Below are 20,973 nucleotides of genomic sequence, written 5' to 3'. Positions count from 1 at the left end.
AGCAAACGGCTAACCGGCAGACAGGTGGGGGTGACGTCATGCCATAAACAAACGCAAGTATAAAACTGAATCATTTTCAGAAGATACCTCTTAAGTAATTAATGTATAATTGCTGTCCAGGTATCATGATCGAAATATGAATATCGACATAGCAGAAATCACCCTACTAAAGTCATCCGGTACAGCGTCAGAATTTATCTTACTGAGGACCTACAACTTATTTTTTCTTCCTATTTGGTCTTTTCATTTCAATTGAAATTGTGATTTCGAAGCAGGATGAATCGAGATAAATGGAATTCTACAAATTGGCTTACAGCTAATTCATATGAGATGTATAAAGGTACAGAAGATATTACATCTCCTGCTGGCTTACAATTGATTCTTCAATCGGATTTAAAAAGTGACATTGAAAGAAGTATTAACGTATTGGATTTAGGATTTGGTTTAGGTCAAATTTCGCAACAAATCATAAAATTTGTTTCCGACATTGATAAGAATGAAATACGGATAGTTGCTGGAGATACGGATGATTCATTATTAGAAGGTTTGAAGATTAGGAAAAGAGATCAACAAAGTGAAGGATGGAATATAGTTAATGTTGAAAAGATCGATGCGAATGTCAGTTGAGATCATGATCAATCTTGAATTCTGCTTCTTAGTATTATCTAATGAGAAACCCGGATCTAATAGACTGATTTTTCTCGTTTATATCTCGAAAGGCGATCGACAGACCTAATGATACATTCGATTATATTTATTGCAATTTTCTATATTTTCTCTTAAAAGATCCAATCAACGGTTTACAAGGTGAGATTTACCAATACCAAAACAATGAGACCGTAAATATCTGTTGATTTGATTGAACAAGACTGATCAATTCCTTTAATGCTTGATAGAATCCATTCGAGTACTTAAATCAGGCGGAACACTTTCATTCAGTACATGGGCTTACTCTGGTCCTTTTCAACTTCTTCAACATGCCATAGCTCTATTCCCTTCTTATCCACTTACCCCATCTCCACCTTCTGGAAGTTCATGGACTCATCCTCAGTCTGTTCGAAAAATCCTAGAAGAACATAAATTGAAAGATATAATCATTACACCATTTGAATTTTTCCAATATGCTGATAATCCTAGACAAATGGCTAAGAAGATGTGGCCTGTAGTCAAAGTAATTTCATCACGTTGGGGTGAACAACAAGGTGAATTAGGTTGGAAGGTATTTGAAAAGATTGAAGAGCTGCTCAAAAGGGATCAAGGTGATGAAGAAGTCAAAATTGCCAGTGTAGCTCTGATAGTTACTGCCAAAAAGCCATGACGGACGAATCTCGGAAATGGTACTCCAACTTGACACGATTATTTGCTTAACTGTCGGAAGAAGGACATGGACATGCTATACACCATATGTACAATAATCGATCTAAAGAACCAATGTCCGAATGATGTCAAGTACACAAGTAACCAAAATATACCCTCTACACATATTTCTTATGTGTCAATACGTGCTTTCTTTCTCCCCGTCCAATGCCCAGTCGTTCTTAGCTCAGTAAGCCATCCGTCATTCTGTGACCTAGCCGATCTATCTGATCATTCTCCTGACCTCGGCGCCCGCAAGACTTATCCTCGCCGAATCAGCATGAATCATTTCATCTTCAGTGACTATTTTCTTTCCCAATGTCCTGATTCGCAAACAGATTATTAGCTATTTCGTCTCGCGACAAGGGGGCATCCTCGGGTAGCTGACTCACCTTTTCTTCTTTGTGGTAGTCTTGATCGGCATCTCCTCGTCGTCAGATAATTGCAATTGACTGATCCTTTCTCGTAAGGGCTCAGGCGTAAGAGGCATATTCGCAGGATCAACCTTCTTTGTAGATCCGGGTGATTGAGCTAGGGCATTGGCAACTTTCGTTTTAGCAGAAATCTTCTTGGCTGGTGTTTCTTTAGCTTTCTTAACGGGAGACAAAGCTGTGACAGGCTTCTTAGGGGATCCTGCCGTTCGCCTCCTACTTGAGGCTCTCCTGATTGGCGATTCTTCCTCTTCTTCGCTATCACCATCTTCCTCGGCTTCAGGATCCGAGAGTGTAAAAGCAGACTCATCCGAATCCACTTCTTCTTCATTCGCTTCTTCCTCTTCATCCTCGCTTTCCTCATTCTCCGTGACATCTTCATCCTCTGCCTCATCTACATCTTCATCTGTATCAAGAACACTTTCTTCCTCCGAGCTGACTACCGTGGCAATCGGTTTAACAGCGTCTGTATCGTCATCATCGACCTCGGACTCGAGCTCAATGTCCTCTTTTGTGGTATTCTCTGCTGCTTCATCTTGCTCGGTACCGTCGGAGATAATTCCTGTGTCGACGCTGATATCTGCATTCTTCTCTCTAGCAGTAGAGCGAACAAATGTAGGTTGCTTGATGGGGGTAAAAGAATCTCTGGTCAAGGTGATCTGTGGTATGCCTGGAGACTTGACCACAAATGGATCAAATTCTTGGGAGAGGACAGAGTCATCACCGGAAGTCATCTGAGAGCGTGAAACTATCAGCTGAAACCAGTAAGGAAGCACGGCGTGACAATATCACTACTCACCAGGGAAGCATCAATGGCCGATTCGAAACTTTCATCTTCGTTGAGCATGGAGACAAAGGAGACATCTTCTTGACTTTCCTCGTCTATATTCGAAGAGGATGCGGATGAAGGATGAAATGGAGCAATGCGATGAACAGCAGGAGTCATGGTTCGAGTCACAATATCGATTTTTCTGTCTGTTTTGAGCTCGTTGGCAGTGAGCTGCACCAGACAAGACATCAGTTATTTAGTACTACTGTAACTTTGCCAGAGAGACGAATAACTTACTTGTTCGCTGAGTTGCCGACCGAAATCCTCATGCATCTTCTGCAGAGAGTCTTGCATCTCCTTCGCGACTTCCTCTCTCACTTCCACCTCGATAGCAGCATTCTTCATCTCAGATTCGTACAACTGTGTAATCAGCATCATTAGCTGGGTTTTGTGGGTCACTTGTAACGAAACGCTCACCCTGGTCTTCATTTCCTTCAACTGATCAAACAAGTACTCCACCAAAGCATCTTTACCATCTTCCTCGTCGCTCTGATCCTCTTCACTTTCTTCAACCACTTCTAGCTCCTCTTCCACCATAACAAAGCCTTGACTTTCCCTATCCATCGCTAGCTTCTTGCCATCATTATCAGATTTGTCAGGTTTAGGTAAGACCGGTACAGTCACCTTGATCTTCATCGGGTTCGGGGTGTGATGACCACTGACAGCATTCCTGAATGCAGAGAATTGAGTGGATATTTGTCTCTTAAGAAGAGGGAATCCGACCTTGTTCGAAGCGGTAGTCTGGATTTCCCTGGCTATGGCTGAGAATCGCATGACGTGCGAGTTCTCGTCGAAACCAGTGTCATACGGATTGACGTTGACGATAATTACCTGTGCAAATCTGGTTAGCTACCCCAATGGCATCTCGAGGAAGCAGTGTGCTCACAGCTCGCCCATCACCAACAAAGAAGTTTTGGAATACTTCTGTCAATTTGGAATGTCTGAAAGGCACAACCGCAAGTCTCTTTTTTGAGTTTGGCGCACCAGGATTGGTAGACATCTTCTGTTGATTCGCTCTGAGGACTTCCAGACATTGCCCGAGCACCATGAGCGACTTATTGATGTTTCCAGCTTCCTTCAATCTATCACCTGTAGTCTGTGTATTTCTAGTTCTCTCAGAACCAGCAAGATCAACAATAGCTAATCTTGATACTTGAGCTGAGTCTGGATCTTCCGGTGCTCCGTTATGTATCCTGACTATTTTGATCGTGAAGATACCGTGAGATCTGGATGATTCTCTATTGGCGATGGTGCCAAATACTTGTCGGGCAGATTGACCCGATCTAAAGACTGCTAATGCTTCCTATTCATTTGTACAAGTCAGCTCATGCGTCATAGATCTTTGTCCTAATGTAGCTCACCTCTCGAGTTCTGACCCTTACATCCTTCAAGCCGGCTATGTACTTCCCATTACCTTCAGGATCATTTTTCAGTGCCAAAGCATGACGCTTCAGTACACCGCCGCCTCCGTTGGCAATAGCTGCGAGGTTGAAAGACGAATGGAGTGTACCGGGAAAACCGTAAGCGTTTGATCCTCGAGGTAAGCCGGTATTGGTAGCTCGACCTTTTGGTAAACCTGGAGTTGGGGGTGCAGTCGGAAGCACCGTGTCAAGTAGATCAAAGATCTAGGTCATTGAGGAGGATGAGCCCAATTTCTTGGCCATACGGCACATCCTAGCTCACCTTCTCATTATACACCTCAGCATATGATACAAAAACAGCGTAAGAGTAATTTCTGTCCACTTTGATACCTACACAGGACGATTAGCCAATATCGTGCTATGGTGTGAAGCTCACTATCTTCGATCTTCGGTTCAAGAGTTGCAAGCGGGTCACTCAGCGTGATAACCTCATCTCTGTCATCGCTCAGGACCACATCCGCCAGACCTTGAGGCTTGAGCTGAAATAATGCGATAAGCTATATAGTTTTCTTCTATCCATTCGTCAACACAATCGGCTTACATTCGCAGTGCTCTCCAGACCCTCAATCGAGTTGAACACCACATCTATTGATCTGGGTAAAACACCTCGATCGGTCGCAGAATGTGTCGAACCACCTTGTATTGTATAGCTCTTTCCACTGTTGGAGACCCCGTATGCGAACATCAAACCGTTTTCTCCCTGTAGAAGCCTTTCGACGAGTGGCAATGTGGTAGTGGTAAAGAACGAGGATTGGGGAGTCGTCGGAGGGAAGACCTTATCGAAAGAATAAATATGAGGTGGTTTTGGTATATGGTGTCTTGATTGTTCCTGTTAGTACACTTACGGTCAGCTAGTAAGGAGAGAGATAATCGGGTACGGACAGCTTACCGTAGGGGCTCGCATCAATACATCGGTCTCTGACTGAATTTCAAGATAAGGTCGAGATGAGATACGGCCATCTGAATCTGTAGGCGAAGGTCGTATACGAAGATATGCCTAGACATCATTTCAAAGTTTAGTATCTCACGGGATGCCTCTGATTCCTATGCTCACCTGTAAGCTCTGAGAGTACCCATTGCCTTCGTGCCCTGGCCCTTCCTTGTGTGCGGCCTAGTCAAGGGAAATCTCATCAGCTCAAAACATCCCTCTTTCAAAGTTAGCGATGAAAAGCTCACTTCTTTGTCCTTCTGGCCAATTTTCCCTGAGACCTTTCTGAAGCCTTCTTTGCTCTTAGCTAACAATCCAGGAGTCCTAGGCTGAGCGGGCCCTTTGGATGATCCCACTGCAGGGCCGGCAGTAACATCCTTTGCTGCTCGTAATCTGGTGACCCTCCCAGCTGCAGGTTGTGGAGTTGGTGCTTCCGATCTTTTCGGTATAGGTCTTGACCTCGAAGACGAAGACGCTGTCGGGGCAGTAGGAGCCATTTTGACTATGCCTATGATATACTAATGAATGAACAATGTTGTAATGTATGATGTGATTCTTTGTATAAAAGTCAGTCACGAAGGCCTTGAATCATTTGTTTACCCAACGGAACCAAATACCCCATATTGATTAACACCCCCGCACAGACCCAGACGCGTTCCCACGTGTTAAGAGACACAGGTGGTTTGCTTTGGTGTCTTATGACTCTTCGTATTATGCAAGATTCACTTCTATAATTCGAAATGCATAACGTCGTAGTGTACATGGAACGTGACAGATATGACAGACTATCTTAGTTTCGCAATCCTTCACCTAGCTTCAACATCATTAACGGAGCATGTTGAGCCGTACCAAACGTATCCCTTTCACCGAAACTACCTTGATCCCAACTTCGTTTTATAGTACATTTCCAAGCTAAAGCAGGTTCAAACCACATTAAAGCCAATATATCATCATCATTCTCTACCTTCCATGATTTCTTAACGAATTCTTTGTTTAGCTTATCCTGTCCTTTGACAAATTGGTAATCTTCCAAAGTGGCAAACATAACGTCGAAAGTTATTTCGTACGGGCCAGAATTTTTCGAACGAACGACTCTAGCTAAATCAGGTAAAAAGAATGGGCTTCCTCCGTCTATATCGAAAGCTATCAGTGATTTAATCCCGAGCCTGAAACGATTGAATAGGAGCTTGCTTACATAAGAAATTGTTGATTGCTGGTTCCGGATTAAGGGGTATCAATTCTTTTGTCTGTTCATGTGTTGTATCGTGACCATGCACAGGTTTAGTTGGTCTTGAATCTGATCCTTTTCCAACGGTGAAATGATCAACTGGGAAATCTTCAGGATCATCAATGTCCATCAGATGATAAATTGTGAATTCACACGCCGGTCCAGCGGAAAGTTCTAATGGAGTACCTGGACTAGCGAAATTTCCAGCAGTGGCAACTTGACCAGGATATGCTCCATGTAAAATGCCAACTCGAGCGCAATTCGCAATAGCGTTGGCTAATCTTTGTGTGGGAGCTAAGACTTCGCCATACAATCCAATCTCATGGACGTTATCGAAAGAGCATGGTTCTAGATGAGCCATGACAGCGTTTCGACCGTAGAATTTCCATTGAAGTTGATGAACGGACGGATCTGATTTGAGAACGGGGAACATTTTTGCGGTCATTTCCCAAGTTTTTTGGGTCTATGAGAGTTTCATATATCTCAGCGCTCGACCGCACGAGAGTGAGCTTGCGAAAATTATGGACTTACGAATTCATCGATACACTTTATCAAAATAGGATCTCTTATACCACCTAAGAAAACGGTCTTGAAACCAACTTGACGAGCACCTTCCAACTTGAAAGCTGTAGGCTTTCGTTCGATCACGGCACCTGAAACCCGTACACCTCTGGCTGAAATTTGTTGGTATTTAGCATTTGTAATATCCAAAATGCCACCCGGTCCTGCCAATTTATCCGGTCGAGCTACACATGTGTCAAGGATCAGTCAATCTGCCTATCAATGCGATCACCGATGTGTGTTAAACTTACTTTTCTCATATAAAGTATGAGCAGCTACGGACAATTCGGTACATCTAGTGTTGGGATCCATAGGAAGTAATTCGAAATTATCTGGAGAAACAGTTGCAAGAATGACTTTGCCTTTCGGTATAGCACAAATACCACCGCATTCCATAATTTTACCCATATGCCAAGCTGTTGCGTGAGATACCTTTCCTAATCGGTGTAAACAGTAGGCGATAAATGGTGCTGGGTCGTATGCTCTTCCTCCCTAGCAATGTCATTCTTGTATCAGCTTGACTATTTACACGGCGATAGGTCAAGGACTTACAATGATTATGTCTGGCTCCTCTCTTAGGGCTTTCAAGAAAGGCTCATGTCCGACTTGAGCGACAATCGCATCTGTTTTCTCTACATCTTCGATCTTCAGTTCCGGGATCTCGCCACAAGGATGAACTTTTCCTTCTTTCAATTTACTTAAAACCGTTTCCTTTGAGACATCTGTGTAGATAGCGGCAACTTTAAGGGTATACCCTTTTTGGTTGATCAAATCTGTAATTATTTCTTTAAGGAAGTCTACGTGAGCTTTAGGTCCTGCACCTCCTGCTGATGAGATGAGAAGTTTAAGTCCGTTTTTGTAGACAGCATCAATCATAGGAGCCACTATCCAGGAAAAATAAGCTTTCCCAAGTTATAATGCAGCTCTTGGTATGACTCACAATCACGCTCATACATTTCTTTCGAAACTACCGTATGATTGAGTGCCAAGTCGTCTGGACCTATATCGAATAATTAATGACTCTCTTAATCTCTATTCTCCACCAAGTACGCACCTCCATCAGTACTACCGGCGTCGACAATAATAGCATCTGCTCCATGTTCTTCAACACCTCGCCATAAATCCTCCTCGGGGTACCCATAACCTAGACATATCGAGCAATTAGCGACTATCACCAAGAACGGCAAGCGGACAATTCACCTAAGATGGGAGAAGGGGTAATAATCTTTACTTTGTCCCAATCAGACCCTTGATTCACACTTTGAACTTGCATATTGTTGTCCTCTTATGTTATTTTCGTAGAATAGATGAATAACATTTGAATCAAACGTGTCGTAGAGGCATTTTGGAAGTCTATATATACACTTGTACGATACCAAACGACTTTTCCGACTGATCATCTGTTTGTGGAGGTCAGACGGGAAACTCATTTTATCGGGTCCGTTGTTAATCGGAAAAGTCATCTGACTTTCTACTCAAATGACAAGGTGTACTGTACGTAATGACCTAAACCCGTGAGGGATCGACACCATTACCAGATAATCATTCTGCATGGCTGAGCAGTCCTGATCCCTTAAGACCGAAATCCGGTAGAGAAGGGGAAGAAAAATTCATGACCTTAGCATGTGACTCACCTTCTCCGTGGGGCCATAATCCGATAAACCTCGGGAAAAGGGTATATCATCGGGATAAGAACAGTAGCCTATATATATTGCAATATCCTAAGATAGCTAATGGGTGCTTTCGCTCAATTTAAGTTCCCTCCTGAGACTTGGGACACGGTAGATCGTCAGCCAGACTTTCACGAAGTATATCATTATGAACACCGAAAATTCCAGTTCTATCCCTCACGATTTGGAGAAGACAGAAGTTTCGCATAACGAAAATGCTGTAATTGACCCGACTTCAGAAGAATATCTAATCGACAAGAAAGCTGAAAGGAGATTACTACTCAAACTCGATGCTGTTATTCTTCCTATGACCGTCTTAATGGTAAGTTCTCCTACTATATGCACACTTGGACAATAGCTCACTTCTGTGAATTACGTACAGTACTTGAGTGCCAATCTCGACGTAAGTCATCATGACATACAGTATGGTGATTTGGAACGCTAATTCTGAAAACGGTACAATTCAGCGAGGTAATATCGGAAATGCTCGATTACAAGGACTTCAAAAAGAATTACTCGATAACAGCGATAACAAGTACTCTGTCGTACTTTTGTCCTTTTACATAACTTATATGCTAGTTAGTATTCCTGGGACATTACTCAGTAAAGCTTTCCCGCCGAATTATGCCTTAGGAGCAGGTTGTTTGATCTGGTATGTCCGTTTCCCTTATTAGCAGGACAAATAAGTCATGATATTGATCGACAAAATCTCAGGGCAATTGCTGCAACTTGTATGGCTGCATGTCAAAATTATGCTAGTATAATAGTTTGTAGACTATTCATCGGTGTAGGAGAAGCTATCTTTGGACAAGCAGTAGTTCTTCACTATAGTTTATGGGTAAGCAGTTCTCAATATGGACACTGGTTCACATCGATCATAGCTGAACAAGTTCGTGTAGTACAAAAAAAACGAAATTGCTACTCGATTAGCAGCATTCATTGGAGCAGGAGTATTAGCCGGTGCTTTTGGCGGATTAATCGCTTATGGTGTATCACATATCCATTCACATATCGATACTTGGCGAATTCTATTTATTATTGAAGGTGCACCTTCAGTCGTATTAGGAATATGTGTTGCTTTGTTCTTACCTGGACGACCTGATCGATCCAATTTCTTGAATGAACATGAAAGGGAATTGGAATTTTTAAGATTGAAATCACAAAATTTGGATGAAGGAAACAATGGTATTGATTGGAGTGGTGTCAAGCGTGCGTTTACAGATTGGAAAAGCTATGTCATAACATTCATTTACAGTTGTGAGTATTCGATTGCTTCTACTTGGCATTGTCATTTCACTAATTAGGAATAAATCAGGTATGCAACTCACTCTATCATCAATTTCCGGTTTTTTCCCTACCATCATTGCTTCTTTGGGATATACCGTAAGTATGAAATTGCTATCACGCGAAATGTCAAGACGTCTAAATGTTGTCTTTACTCCCACTTAGAATGCCCAAGCTCAACTGTACACAGTGCCTCCATATGCGGTAGGATTCGTAGCGATGGTAATAATTAATCACTTTTCCGATCGACTGAGAATGCGAGGTCCTTTCATTATCGGAGTATTCTCTATCAACCTACTTGGATGGCTCCTTCTGTTGATTGTCACTCATAATCAACACGTCAGATATTTTGGCACATTCTGTATAGTCATTGGAGGTTACGCGACCATTCCTCTTATTCAATCATGGGTTTGTAAGTGATCTTTTAGCTTGTCTTCCGAAAAAGAGCGATGAAGAAATTGACATATCGTATACTCAGCCAATAACACCGGATCTCAAACACAAAGGGCGGTTCATTTAGGATTTTTAAACAGTTTCGCAAATTGGGCAGCGTACGTTCTGCATATGCTTTCAACTTCATAACCGACAGTAGTAAGGGCTGATCCGCAAGTATAATTAGTCTTACCTCACCTTTTATCTTCCCAACAAGCGAAAAGCCATACTGGCATAAAGGGTTTGGAATGAACCTAGGATTCAGTTGCGCTGCTATCATTGTTACTGCTTGTATGATGCTTTACTATTCTAGAGAGAACGCTAGAAGGGATAGAATAGAGGGTAAACCTGTTCCAGGTCAGAGAGTTGACCAAGCAAGGCTACATGATTTGGCCCCTGGATTTAGATATACCCTCTAAAGCCCCTCTTATGGGTTATATATCTTGTACTCCACACCCAGGTATTGTAATGACCATATCAAGTTTCGGATTGGTTTGAGCCACACTCGTAGATCTCAAAGGAATCATACGGTTGGGTCTTAGACGATCAGTAGGGTGTAAATTTTTGTATATGAATGAGGATCTTCTTACATGCATGATTATGTCTTCATTCACAAAATGTTAATAATCTTCAGCTATCTTATGCTTATGCTTGTACTGTGCCTGTCTGCTGAGCTAGAGACGTTTCGGTCCGAAGATAACGTCATATCCTCAAATGTCATATGATGGCTACTGTATGTGTGCGGCGAAATCGCTTGAGCTTGTTTAGCCCTTTTCCCGAGACGAATCGGATCTCCTTTCTGTTCTTGCATTTGTCCTCTGGTTCTTGAAAATTCAGGTTTGTCAATATGCCTAAGAATGGTAGACCATCTGTTAGTTGTGCTGAATGTCGGCGATCTAAATTAAGATGTGAGTGAAGGATGATATATTCAGACGTTGTTTCCTACTTACGGTTTTGACAGGTAGTAAAACATGGCCGTGTACTGAATGTCAACGGCGAGGTCAGTCGGCGGTGGTATGACCACCAAGATTGAGAGAGCATTAGTCTGATTCGCTTGATCTCCCTGTTTTCAGGTTGTCCGGATATATGTCCGAATGGTACTGTGTCCAAACGTCGGACAATGCGTAATATAATCGAGGAGAATAATGAACTAAAAGATCGGCTTACACAATCAGTCAACACTAACAATCCTTCGACATCGAATCATACAGTGAATATCACGGCTGCTGATGCATTCTCGACCTTTCCATCTCCACCCATCATTCAAGAAAGGACACCCACGTTTGATCTCGGGATCATTTCAGATACGTATGACAGCAACCTTGGAACTACGACTCGAACAACTTTGCTTAACCCGAATTTATCGGTACCTCCTGTCGGACAATTATCTATAGGGTCAGGGGGCCGTTCAAAGTTCTTTGGACCTACAGCTGCTGCACATGTCCTACCTGATGATTGGGAAGATCAAGACTCAGCAGATCAGTCATCGACCTTACCGGATAATGAATCAGCTTTAGGTCCTGGACCAACTTTCCCTTTAATTCGTCCATCCCCTTCAGCGAGACGATCTTTCTTGAATGAGGCACGAAATCAGGTCCCCATTGGGGATTTGAAAGAGACATGGATTCAGTTGTATTGGAATGCTTCTTCATGGAGATTCGAGCCTATAACGAGAGAACATTTCGATCGGATCGTCCTAGATCTGTCTATCGGAAACGCAAGCAGTAGTAGTCGAAATTCTGCTCGAGTTGGCGCTCAACTCGGTGTACTTTTTGCTGTACTTGCTATAGGCTGTCTGTTTGATCCCGACTTACCACCACATTCTGATCAAGCTCAGAAATTCGATGATCTCTCAATGTCTTGTTTGACTGCTGCTGATTTCATGACAAATACATCTGTGCCAAGCTTGTGAGTTTCCGTCGTAGCATCCCAGCCTGTTTACAACTTTCTCCTTGGCTGAATTGTCATCTTCTAGGATATGCCTTCATTTACATTGTTGCTTTTTGTTAAACGACTCGCGTCCCCGAACCGACGAGATCTACGTCCTGGTCGGCTTGGCATTGAGATTGGCTACTATGGCGGGATTTCATCGGGACGGGACTTGGTGGGATCTGCCTCAAGGCGAAGTAGACGCAAGAAGGAGGATATGGTGGGAAATTCTTACCTTGGAAAGGGTTAATGTGCGTCTTATTAATCCGGCCACGAGCTATAAAACATGAAGCTTATCGAAGGGAACAGTCGAATCGTTTCGGCTGTCCATCATTCATAAATTTTGGTCAATTCGATGCACTTCGTCCGAGTGATCAATCACCAGATAGCTTTTTATACTGGAGGTGGGAATATGATAATGTTTTACATACTTTGATAAACAGTATAGACACTATAAGAAGTTCGCCTAATCTAGACGGTTTGCAAGAAGCTGATGCTTTAGAAAGAAGTTATTGGGGACGTGTACCTTCCACTCTCAAAGCTACAAATTTGCCTCTTTGGATAGATGATAAATCGATCGTATTTGCATTGCAACAACATCGACTTGCGTTGCATTATTATACCGGTCTACTTCAACTGCATCGATTGGGTATGAATCGAGCGTTGAGATTACACAGCGCTGAACCACTCGATTCGCAATTTTCCGCAAGTGTCAAAGTGGTTATCGAAGAAGCTTGTAAAAATGTGCTTGATTTGGTAGATGAGATATATAAGATTGATCATATTAATACTAGGCATATGGTAAGTAGCATCATATTTCTGCCTTTGGTAATTGAAATATGACAATTTGGTATAGGTCATCGCGTTAGATCTATTCAGTACATTAGTTCCACAGGCAGCTTTGGTGATAAGATCTCCCAGAAGCGCACTAGCTACTTTGAGTCATCATCAATTGGTGAGAGGAGTGGAACTGCTCGAGAGAGCCTCAAAGCAAACTCCTTGCTCTTGGTACTCAGGATTATTGCAGCGTGGTCAGAAATTAGCTGCGAAAGCTACCAGTAGTCTAGCTATGAGATGGGGTACAAGTCTCGTTCCCATGAATGGAGAACATGACGGAGTCGAAACTCTATTGGGAGATGTTACACAGCTGCATCAACAACAGCATTCTGCTGTACCTACTCCCGCTGTTGGCAATGATCCTGGAACCGCTTTAGCGGAAGATCTAGAATTCGAACGATGGATATCGTCTTTGATCGAGGACAGACCATTTATGACTGACACCTCCTGGCAGACTTCGGGCGCTATCTGATAGAACTTTGGATGTCTTTGTATTCGTTCCACTGTGTGAATTATTCTCCCAATATTTACAAGTATTTCACAGGTCACTCATATATAAATATTATTCTTATGAAAGTTACGTTGAATTGGACCGGGAGCAAAATCAACTACGTAGCCGGTTTCGGTTACGGTTTGTCACCGATCTCATCATCTACCTTCCCAGGTGTTTATCTTTAGATCGACTGATCATTATCGTATCCAGCATCTTCAAGCAGGATATACCTGGCACAGCAAACAGCAAGCCAGTCAAAACCATGGTTGAGAAGGGAAAACAGAAAGCTATAGTGATAGGTAAGCATCCTTAATTCTGATTGCAATCGCATGGCGACCAATTGCTAATTTAAGATTGGGATACAATAGGTGCCGGTGTAGGAGGTACAGCTACAGCAGCTAGACTTGCACATGCAGGATTCGATGTAGAAATTTATGAGAAGAATGATTTCTCGGGTGGTAGATGCAGTTTGATTCATCACGAGGGATATCGATTTGATCAGGTGAGCTCAATATTTTAACCCACATCCTTTGGTAAAACGAGCACTTTTTCCAAACCTGACTGAGAATGCCAGTTGACACATTCTTAGGGTCCTTCATTATTGCTTTTGCCCCCTTTGTTTCGCCAACTCTATCACGATCTAGGTACTAATCTTGAAGACCATATTGATCTAGTACAATGTAATCCGAATTATGTGATTCACTATCATGATGGGGAGAAGGTGATTTTAAGTTCGGATAGAGCTCAATTGGGTGCCGAAGTGGAGCAATGGGAGGGAGAAGGTGGTGCGGCGAGATTGGAGGATTTCTTAAGGTGTGCAGACTTGTTTATCGTGTCGCTTCTCACCAACGAGACAAGTACTGCTTGCTGATTATTTGGCACGTAACGCAGGGAAGCAGGTATTCATGGTCAACTGTCATATGATGAGGTCCTCGGACGACCGTTTGATACCTTCTTTGCAATGCTACGACCAGGCGTTGTCATGAATTTACTTAAATTACATCCATTCGGAAGTTTATGGGGAAGATGCGCAAGATATTTCAAGACCGAACGAATGAGAAGAGCATTCAGTTTCGGTAGTATGTGAGTGCATCTCGCTCACATGCAATTTCGATGATTGGGCTGATATATGGAATTTGTGTTTAGGTATTTGGGGAGCTCGCCTTTTGATGCACCTGGGACTTATACCTTATTACAATGGACTGAGACTTGCGAAGGTATCGTAAGTTTACTCCAATTCACATAGAGCAATATCAGTTGAATGGATTTTTCCGTTCTAGTGGTACCCAAAAGGTGGATTCCATTCGGTCGTCCAATCTTTAGTTAACATATCCGAATCACACGGTGCGAAATACCACTTCTCCACACCGGTTTCGCAAGTCATACACGACTCTAAAGGTCGAGCAACAGGTATTAAGCTGGAAGATGGTACGACTAAAGAGGCGGACGTAGTTGTAGTCAATGCTGATCTGGTATGGGCACACAATAACTTGTTTGACAAAGTCGGGGGAACGCAAGGAGTCAAGAAGGAGGAAAAGCGATTGTTGGATCCAAGATTAGCTGAAAGATTATGGAATAAACCTCATTCGTGAGTGTAACCATTCGTTACGCTTGCCGATGCATTCTTGAGTAAAAGTTTTGAGCTACAAGGCTGACAGTATTTTCGTTCAGGTGCTCATCAATCTCCTTTTACTGGGCACTTGATTCCACCATCCCTTCTCTCAATGCCCACAATATCTTCCTTGCTGAGGACTACAAAGGTTCTTTCGATGATATATTTAAGAGAAAGGGTATGCCCAGAGAACCAAGTTTCTATGTCAATGTGCCATCCAGAGTGTGAGCTATTTTTTGGGGTCCAACGAGATCACAACTACCAGCTGACTTCATGTTGCTCATACAGGGATCCATCTGCCGCTCCGGAAGGCAAAGATTCTATTGTAGTTCTAGTACCTGTAGGTCACCTGCATTCGATATCCAAGCAAGAAGAAGGTCTTCGAACATTTGCAAATGGCTCGTCAGTGCCCAATAAAGATACTCAAGATTGGGATGCGCTCGTGGACAGAGCTAGAAAACAGGTTATAGAGGTCATCGAAGGCCGCTTGGGTATAACAGGATTCAAGGACAAGATACTGTGGGAAGGTGTCAATACGCCTCAAACTTGTGAGTGCCTATGTCTTGGTATAGACTACGACGGGGAAATCAATCGTTGTAATGTGAATTAACTTCGAGGAATGCTGTGTATAGGGAAGGATAAATTCAATCTCACGCATGGTTCCATTCTGGGTATAACACATGATTTCTTCAACGTACTATCCTTCCGTCAGCAAGCTAGACATCCATCGTTGAAAGGTGCTTATTTCGTGGGAGCGAGTGCTCATCCAGGTACTGGGGTGAGTAACTTATTCTTTTCTTTGATAACGAAAGTCCGATCCTATGCTTATCCGAGTGTTCTTCGTTTGAAGGTACCAATTGCTATTGCTGGGTCAAAATTATGTACACAAGCAATTTTATCAGATTTATCTATTCCTGAACCTCAAACTTATAATACTTTTAACAAAAAACAACGTAATAATTCTCTTGATGAAATTCAACAATTTCCTCTTCTTTATACCCTTGAAAAAATCTTACGGAATAGTATACCAATCATACTAGGATCAATAATGACGATATTCGGCTTAATTATATATACTATGATATATGGAAGTTCACCTACTTTTATAATTGAAAGAGATATAAATAGGTTTACATGGCAATATTTTAGAAGTGTATTCACAACTGGTGATAATGAGATAGATTTAGTAATTTCAATTGTTTTGGCAGTTACCGCTATGTTATGTTTAGCTTTAAAATTAGCTCCTGAAGGTGAACCTCGTTGGATGACTGAAGCTAGAGAAGCTCAACGTCAAGCTATGTTATATGAAAAGCAAAATACAAAGGATATGGAGTATCAAGCTCAATTCAAAGCGCAGCAAGATTGGATTGCGAAGTATGGGAACCCTCCAACTGAGCAAAGTTAGAAATGGTACAATAATAATTGTGAAGTTTCGGACGAATAATCGTGGATCTCACAATCTGCTCACTTTTTTGCTTTTGACCCTATGGTTATATGCAGGAGATGAAATGCATGCAATATTGTAATTTAGGGTAATATGCAAATGGTATATATAACTGCTGAGCGTACAGCAATGCTTGATTCGTGCAGGTGGCAAGGAAAAAGCATAGCAAAAGATCGAGTCGATATGAGTCTCTTACTAGATACCAGCCAATCTAGTGAGATAAGCCTCAATGACTCGCTTTCCGTTCCTGCAAAGACGGAGGCATAACCATCAGCCAGCGACCTACAGATGGGATTGACAATTAATTGAAGAACAGGAACAACGACTCACCTAAGGTTCAACAGTCTCATTCGTTCGTTCGCCAAATGACCAGCATCGGTACTTTGTCCCATTGGCAAGTGTACACAAGGAGCACCGAATTCCTTCTCAAGCCAGAAGACAGTTGGAACCGTACCTCCTTCTCTTATTTTGAGTGGTTTCACACCCCACACATCCTGTACAGATGATTCGAGAGCTTTGAAGTATGGTGAATCGAGAGAAGTCAACCACCAAGATGCAGAGTGGGTCACTTGAATCTATCACGACGGGTCTGAATCAGCGTACCGCAAAGAATGTATGTCCACAATATCGAGGGCATTCAACTTACTTCAAAGGAATTTGGTGATCCTAATTCTCCGAAAACCTCCTCGGAGTACTTCTTGAGATCATTCACAATATCATCAAGTTGTTGATCTGGCACAATACGCATCGATATATCTGCGGATACTTTTTTGGGAATCACAGTCTTGTTACCTGATCCGGATGATACAATGTTGGCGATCGAGAATGATGGTTGTCTCCATACTCTGATCAATTCGTCAAGTGATCGGCCGGAGGCGGAGGAGACATCTTTGAGAAACGATATTTCCTCATCGGTCGGTGCTCGAACAGTATCGTCTATACCGTCCCCGCGTTCGTCAGCTTCCTTGCCCCTAATTGATGGCCCTGGGCCTCGATGATCAAGCAACTGATACTTACAGAACCCAGGTACTTTCACACCGCTTTTATCTGATAGCGCTCCCAACACCCTGACCATGTCAAACATCGGTTCAGTCGTAGCTCCACCATCAACCCCATTATGCAGATCTTCATCTTTGCTTGATACGCTGAGTTTAGCGTAGACCACACCTCTCATACCAAATACAACGCAAGGATCCGCTTCGTCGATCCAGGTCGAATTAGATAAGAGGACAGCGTCAATGTGACCTATATCAGACTGATCCACACAATTGGATATAGTCAGCCATATCGCGCTTTTGCCAAAGTACATGTGGGAACCGGCTCACCTTATGCTTTCTCACTGTCGAGGCGAAACCTCTGCTTCCAGCTTCTTCCTCTCCCTCAATGATCATTACTAAATCTACATCGAGCTCTCGCCTTTGTCTCAACGACGCAGCAGCGCAAGCTACAGCAAGCACAGGTCCCTTATTATCTGTCACGCCTCGGCCGTACAGGTATCTGGATGGCTGTCTTGTCAGCGGATGTTAAAGACACTGGCGAGTCTCACACAAGAAGTACTGACCCGTTTCGGCCAGATAATTCCCATGGATTAGTCTCCCATTTTTCCTCATCAGCAGGCTGTACATCGTAATGTCCTGTACAAAAGGGGAGAGTGTCAGCTAGTCCTCCAGCTTTTGTAGAAGTAATATTGAAGCTCACCATAGAACAATAAACGTTTTCTTGGTTTACCGGTATCTCTACCGGTGAAAGTTGCTAATACAAGAGGATTTTTGCCCTGTTCTCCTGACAGCTACAAAGTGCAGGCGGCTTAGCGATCACTTGCGCTTCTCATGGAGGACCCGAAATGGCTACTTACCACTTCGGAATTAGCCCCAAGCTGTGATAAGATCTTTTTTAGCAAGTGAGCACCTTGTCGACAACTGTACCGTCCAGTGAGCTCGATATATCGTTGTCTTAGGGCGTGTCAGCTCACCTTTCCCGATGCGCATCGTCGGAAACCGTGGGCACAGCCACTAATTTTGACAATGCATATAGCATCACATCACCTTCCCCCTCTACGTCGACCTCGCTATCGTGATTCGAAGTTTTCGGTAAATCGACATTCCAAATCTGCAACGCCACTGGATGTCAGCGATACTGACTCCAGACTATCGAGCCATTATATGCCTTCATTGATTCCCTCACCTTGACGAAGGAATCACTCCCAGTAGTGATTAACTCCCACCCCCCTTTCCTAGTCCCACTAGCAATGACAGTACTCATTACCGTCCCGGCATGAGCCTTCCATACCGCGGTACAGTCAAATTCCGCATTCAGCCTCAATATCCTTCCGTCTGCTGCTGAAGTATATACATCCCCCCCAAGTACAGAGATAGAAAGAACATCTGCTTCGTGGGCTTCGATTGTTCGGATACAGGCTCCGGTTTCTAAGTCCCACACGCAGATCTCTCCAGCTTGAAGTCCAGCATATAGGAGTGATTCCCTGATGGCGAAAGAAAGGACCCCACCAGGAAGGTTATCGAATTCTTTAACAAGATTCAATCCTCCTCCAGGTGCGCAATCCCATATTTTAACATCAGAATCCCCGCTTCCACTGACTAACCATTTTCTTCCATGAGGTCGGGATATAATCTCGAGAGCATAAACATATCCATAATGAGCGAAAGCGATCCGAGATTCAGCGCTAATCTCTAATTCGGTGGCTGGATGTTCGGCCCTTTCGTTAAGAGATAATTTATCTAAATCAGCTGAAGAGAAGAATTCCCTTCGGGAAGATCCGTTGGGCGTGGATGCGATCACGGGTGATCGAGGCGTACTGGATCCGCTAGCTGAGCAAGAGGCACCTTCAGGTGGATTACTGAAGAAGTGATGAGGCTTGTACCTTCCAGTCCGTTGCGATGGTCCTGGTCGGGACTGAGCGGGATCTACACTGTTTTGGCTGAGAGGTACCACCTCGACAGTACTGGCTGAAGCGGCGGACACCCGTCTTCGCCGGACAGGACCGGGTCCAGAAAAATTGACCCATTCGATGGAAGCAGATTGTGATCCTGTCGATATGCATGATCGGTATCCGTCAATATGGTTCAACCACTCTCAACCGCGAGAAGTGATCAACTTACCCAAATACAAAGTTCCACCTTCTCTTTCGTCCCAAGCTAAAGAATAAACGTCACCAGCGGTATCGTCGCAAGGGTGAATGATGTATATCAATTCAAGGGTCTTAGTCGACCAGATCTAGGTGCACATGAACACACATCAACACATGGTGCCGTGCAGTCAGCATCCGACTTACCCTGACATCACCGGCACCTGATCGGACATATCAGACATGTGTCAGCAAAATGATGGAGCTGTGTAAAGGACTTTCAAAATGACGGGACTCACTACTAGCGCTCACCAGCCAGTTCTTGTCCTTGATCAACAGCAGTGCCAGGACACTCCCTTCATGGCCCATAAGTCTGTACGTTGGTTGTAATGTAGTACGCGAGAATACCTACACACGTGAACAAGCTCTTAGTATCTCCCAAAAAAAAAACAATTCAGCGTGAAGGGAACCCATATTCAGACTCACAGTGATCTCATTATCAGAACTCTGACATCCGGTATATATGTTCTTATCGTCAGCGACAATGCTTAATCCACGTCCTTTGCCAACGCTGAGTAAATGCGATAAGGCAGGCATTTTCCCTTTCAATTCTCTCGTGAGCGAGTCTGAATCCGATCCCGGGATTTTACCGTTTGTAAATCGGTGAGCGGTGATCAATTTTGCGGGAAGAGGGAGTTGAGCAGGTTGAAGCGAACCGATAGGAAGGTCGACAAGTGTTGAAGAAGGCGCCGAGGGATAAGCAATTGATGAAGAGGTCGATTTACCAATTGGTGGGCGAGTTGGTGATAGATTAATGGGCGTCGAAACGTTGGTAGAACGAGGGGTGAGAGGACAGATAGCACAGACAGGTTGGTCAGGAAAGGCGTACCGTGATTTGGGAGTCAAAGGCGGTGATAGCAGAGGCGGCGAGGCCAGCCCATCGTAAAGGATTGGTAAAATGCGAGAATCGGCAAGCGACATTTCAGATAATTTTGATAGTGATCGCCAACGGATATTGTTTTGGTTGGAGTGAATCGGGAGACGTTTGATCAAGGAATCCGATTCAAGTATTCGAGTCGATTGATAGCGATAGTGAGAACAATGATAAGCAAAGTCAAAGCGTCAGCGAGCACGTCGTTTTGCGTCACTTGATAAAGACGATCAAGGCGTTGATCTCTTGGAAATGATCAATGCAGGGTAAGCCAGGTTGATTGAGATGAAAACGAGCAGATCACGAGGGAGAACTATTGTTTGAAGGATGAATGACGATGGATGGTGTTTAACGATGATTGTTTATTGTGTGTTTGATCGGAATAAGCTGTGATGAAGACCTCTTTTTCCTTATCGGATAAAATCAAAGAGATATGGCAAATTATGGGGATTAGGTTGTTGTTGTAAGACACTCGATAAGAGCTGTAGCAGATATGTATGAT

General features: G+C 43.3%; 7 protein-coding genes across 7 annotated transcripts; 4 read left to right on the top strand and 3 right to left on the bottom strand.

The window, feature by feature from the left end:
• Positions 1-276: 276 nt before the first annotated feature.
• Positions 277-1,318, top strand: I206_105715 (uncharacterized protein; the record flags this gene model as incomplete). Its single annotated transcript, XM_019155131.1, has 3 exons — positions 277-618; positions 720-807; positions 897-1,318. 3 exons carry the CDS (start codon positions 277-279, stop codon positions 1,316-1,318), a joined length of 852 nt encoding a protein of 283 aa, XP_019011285.1.
• Positions 1,319-1,579: 261 nt separating this feature from the next.
• On the bottom strand, positions 1,580-5,462 carry I206_105714 (uncharacterized protein; the record flags this gene model as incomplete). Its single annotated transcript, XM_019155132.1, has 13 exons — positions 1,580-1,679; positions 1,749-2,521; positions 2,587-2,787; positions 2,854-2,976; positions 3,034-3,447; positions 3,503-3,919; positions 3,978-4,241; positions 4,300-4,367; positions 4,414-4,516; positions 4,579-4,866; positions 4,927-5,034; positions 5,092-5,148; positions 5,214-5,462. The coding sequence occupies 13 exons, from the start codon at positions 5,460-5,462 to the stop codon at positions 1,580-1,582; spliced, it is 3,165 nt and encodes a 1,054-aa protein (XP_019011286.1).
• Positions 5,463-5,755: 293 nt separating this feature from the next.
• I206_105713 (uncharacterized protein) lies at positions 5,756-8,027 on the bottom strand (the record flags this gene model as incomplete). Its single annotated transcript, XM_019155133.1, has 8 exons — positions 5,756-6,096; positions 6,161-6,656; positions 6,725-6,939; positions 7,006-7,246; positions 7,307-7,638; positions 7,695-7,754; positions 7,809-7,898; positions 7,955-8,027. 8 exons carry the CDS (start codon positions 8,025-8,027, stop codon positions 5,756-5,758), a joined length of 1,848 nt encoding a protein of 615 aa, XP_019011287.1.
• Positions 8,028-8,572: 545 nt separating this feature from the next.
• Positions 8,573-10,559, top strand: I206_105712 (uncharacterized protein; the record flags this gene model as incomplete). Its single annotated transcript, XM_019155134.1, has 9 exons — positions 8,573-8,746; positions 8,807-8,827; positions 8,892-9,076; positions 9,139-9,262; positions 9,324-9,681; positions 9,740-9,807; positions 9,874-10,120; positions 10,187-10,259; positions 10,328-10,559. 9 exons carry the CDS (start codon positions 8,573-8,575, stop codon positions 10,557-10,559), a joined length of 1,482 nt encoding a protein of 493 aa, XP_019011288.1.
• Positions 10,560-10,987: 428 nt separating this feature from the next.
• On the top strand, positions 10,988-13,378 carry I206_105711 (uncharacterized protein; the record flags this gene model as incomplete). Its single annotated transcript, XM_019155135.1, has 6 exons — positions 10,988-11,048; positions 11,102-11,140; positions 11,214-12,048; positions 12,116-12,320; positions 12,379-12,870; positions 12,926-13,378. The coding sequence occupies 6 exons, from the start codon at positions 10,988-10,990 to the stop codon at positions 13,376-13,378; spliced, it is 2,085 nt and encodes a 694-aa protein (XP_019011289.1).
• A 283-nt stretch (positions 13,379-13,661) lies between these two features.
• I206_105710 (uncharacterized protein) lies at positions 13,662-16,416 on the top strand (the record flags this gene model as incomplete). The annotated part of the gene is made up of 10 exons (XM_070203173.1): positions 13,662-13,698; positions 13,768-13,901; positions 13,989-14,212; positions 14,291-14,482; positions 14,546-14,621; positions 14,680-14,987; positions 15,071-15,235; positions 15,300-15,559; positions 15,644-15,789; positions 15,862-16,416. The coding sequence occupies 10 exons, from the start codon at positions 13,662-13,664 to the stop codon at positions 16,414-16,416; spliced, it is 2,097 nt and encodes a 698-aa protein (XP_070059274.1).
• A 234-nt stretch (positions 16,417-16,650) lies between these two features.
• Positions 16,651-20,521, bottom strand: I206_105709 (uncharacterized protein; the record flags this gene model as incomplete). Its single annotated transcript, XM_019155137.1, has 14 exons — positions 16,651-16,702; positions 16,786-17,030; positions 17,102-17,391; positions 17,473-17,710; positions 17,781-17,952; positions 18,017-18,089; positions 18,154-18,244; positions 18,311-18,374; positions 18,428-18,564; positions 18,640-19,502; positions 19,575-19,689; positions 19,748-19,764; positions 19,840-19,948; positions 20,027-20,521. 14 exons carry the CDS (start codon positions 20,519-20,521, stop codon positions 16,651-16,653), a joined length of 2,961 nt encoding a protein of 986 aa, XP_019011291.1.
• Between the last annotated feature and the right edge of the window lie 452 nt (positions 20,522-20,973).

This window comes from Kwoniella pini, chromosome 7, assembly GCF_000512605.2.
Source record: "Kwoniella pini CBS 10737 chromosome 7, complete sequence".
Classification (NCBI taxonomy): Eukaryota; Fungi; Basidiomycota; class Tremellomycetes; order Tremellales; family Cryptococcaceae; genus Kwoniella; species Kwoniella pini.
The sequence above is the reverse complement of the archived record's forward strand: the minus strand, read 5'-3'. Positions and strand labels throughout refer to the sequence as shown.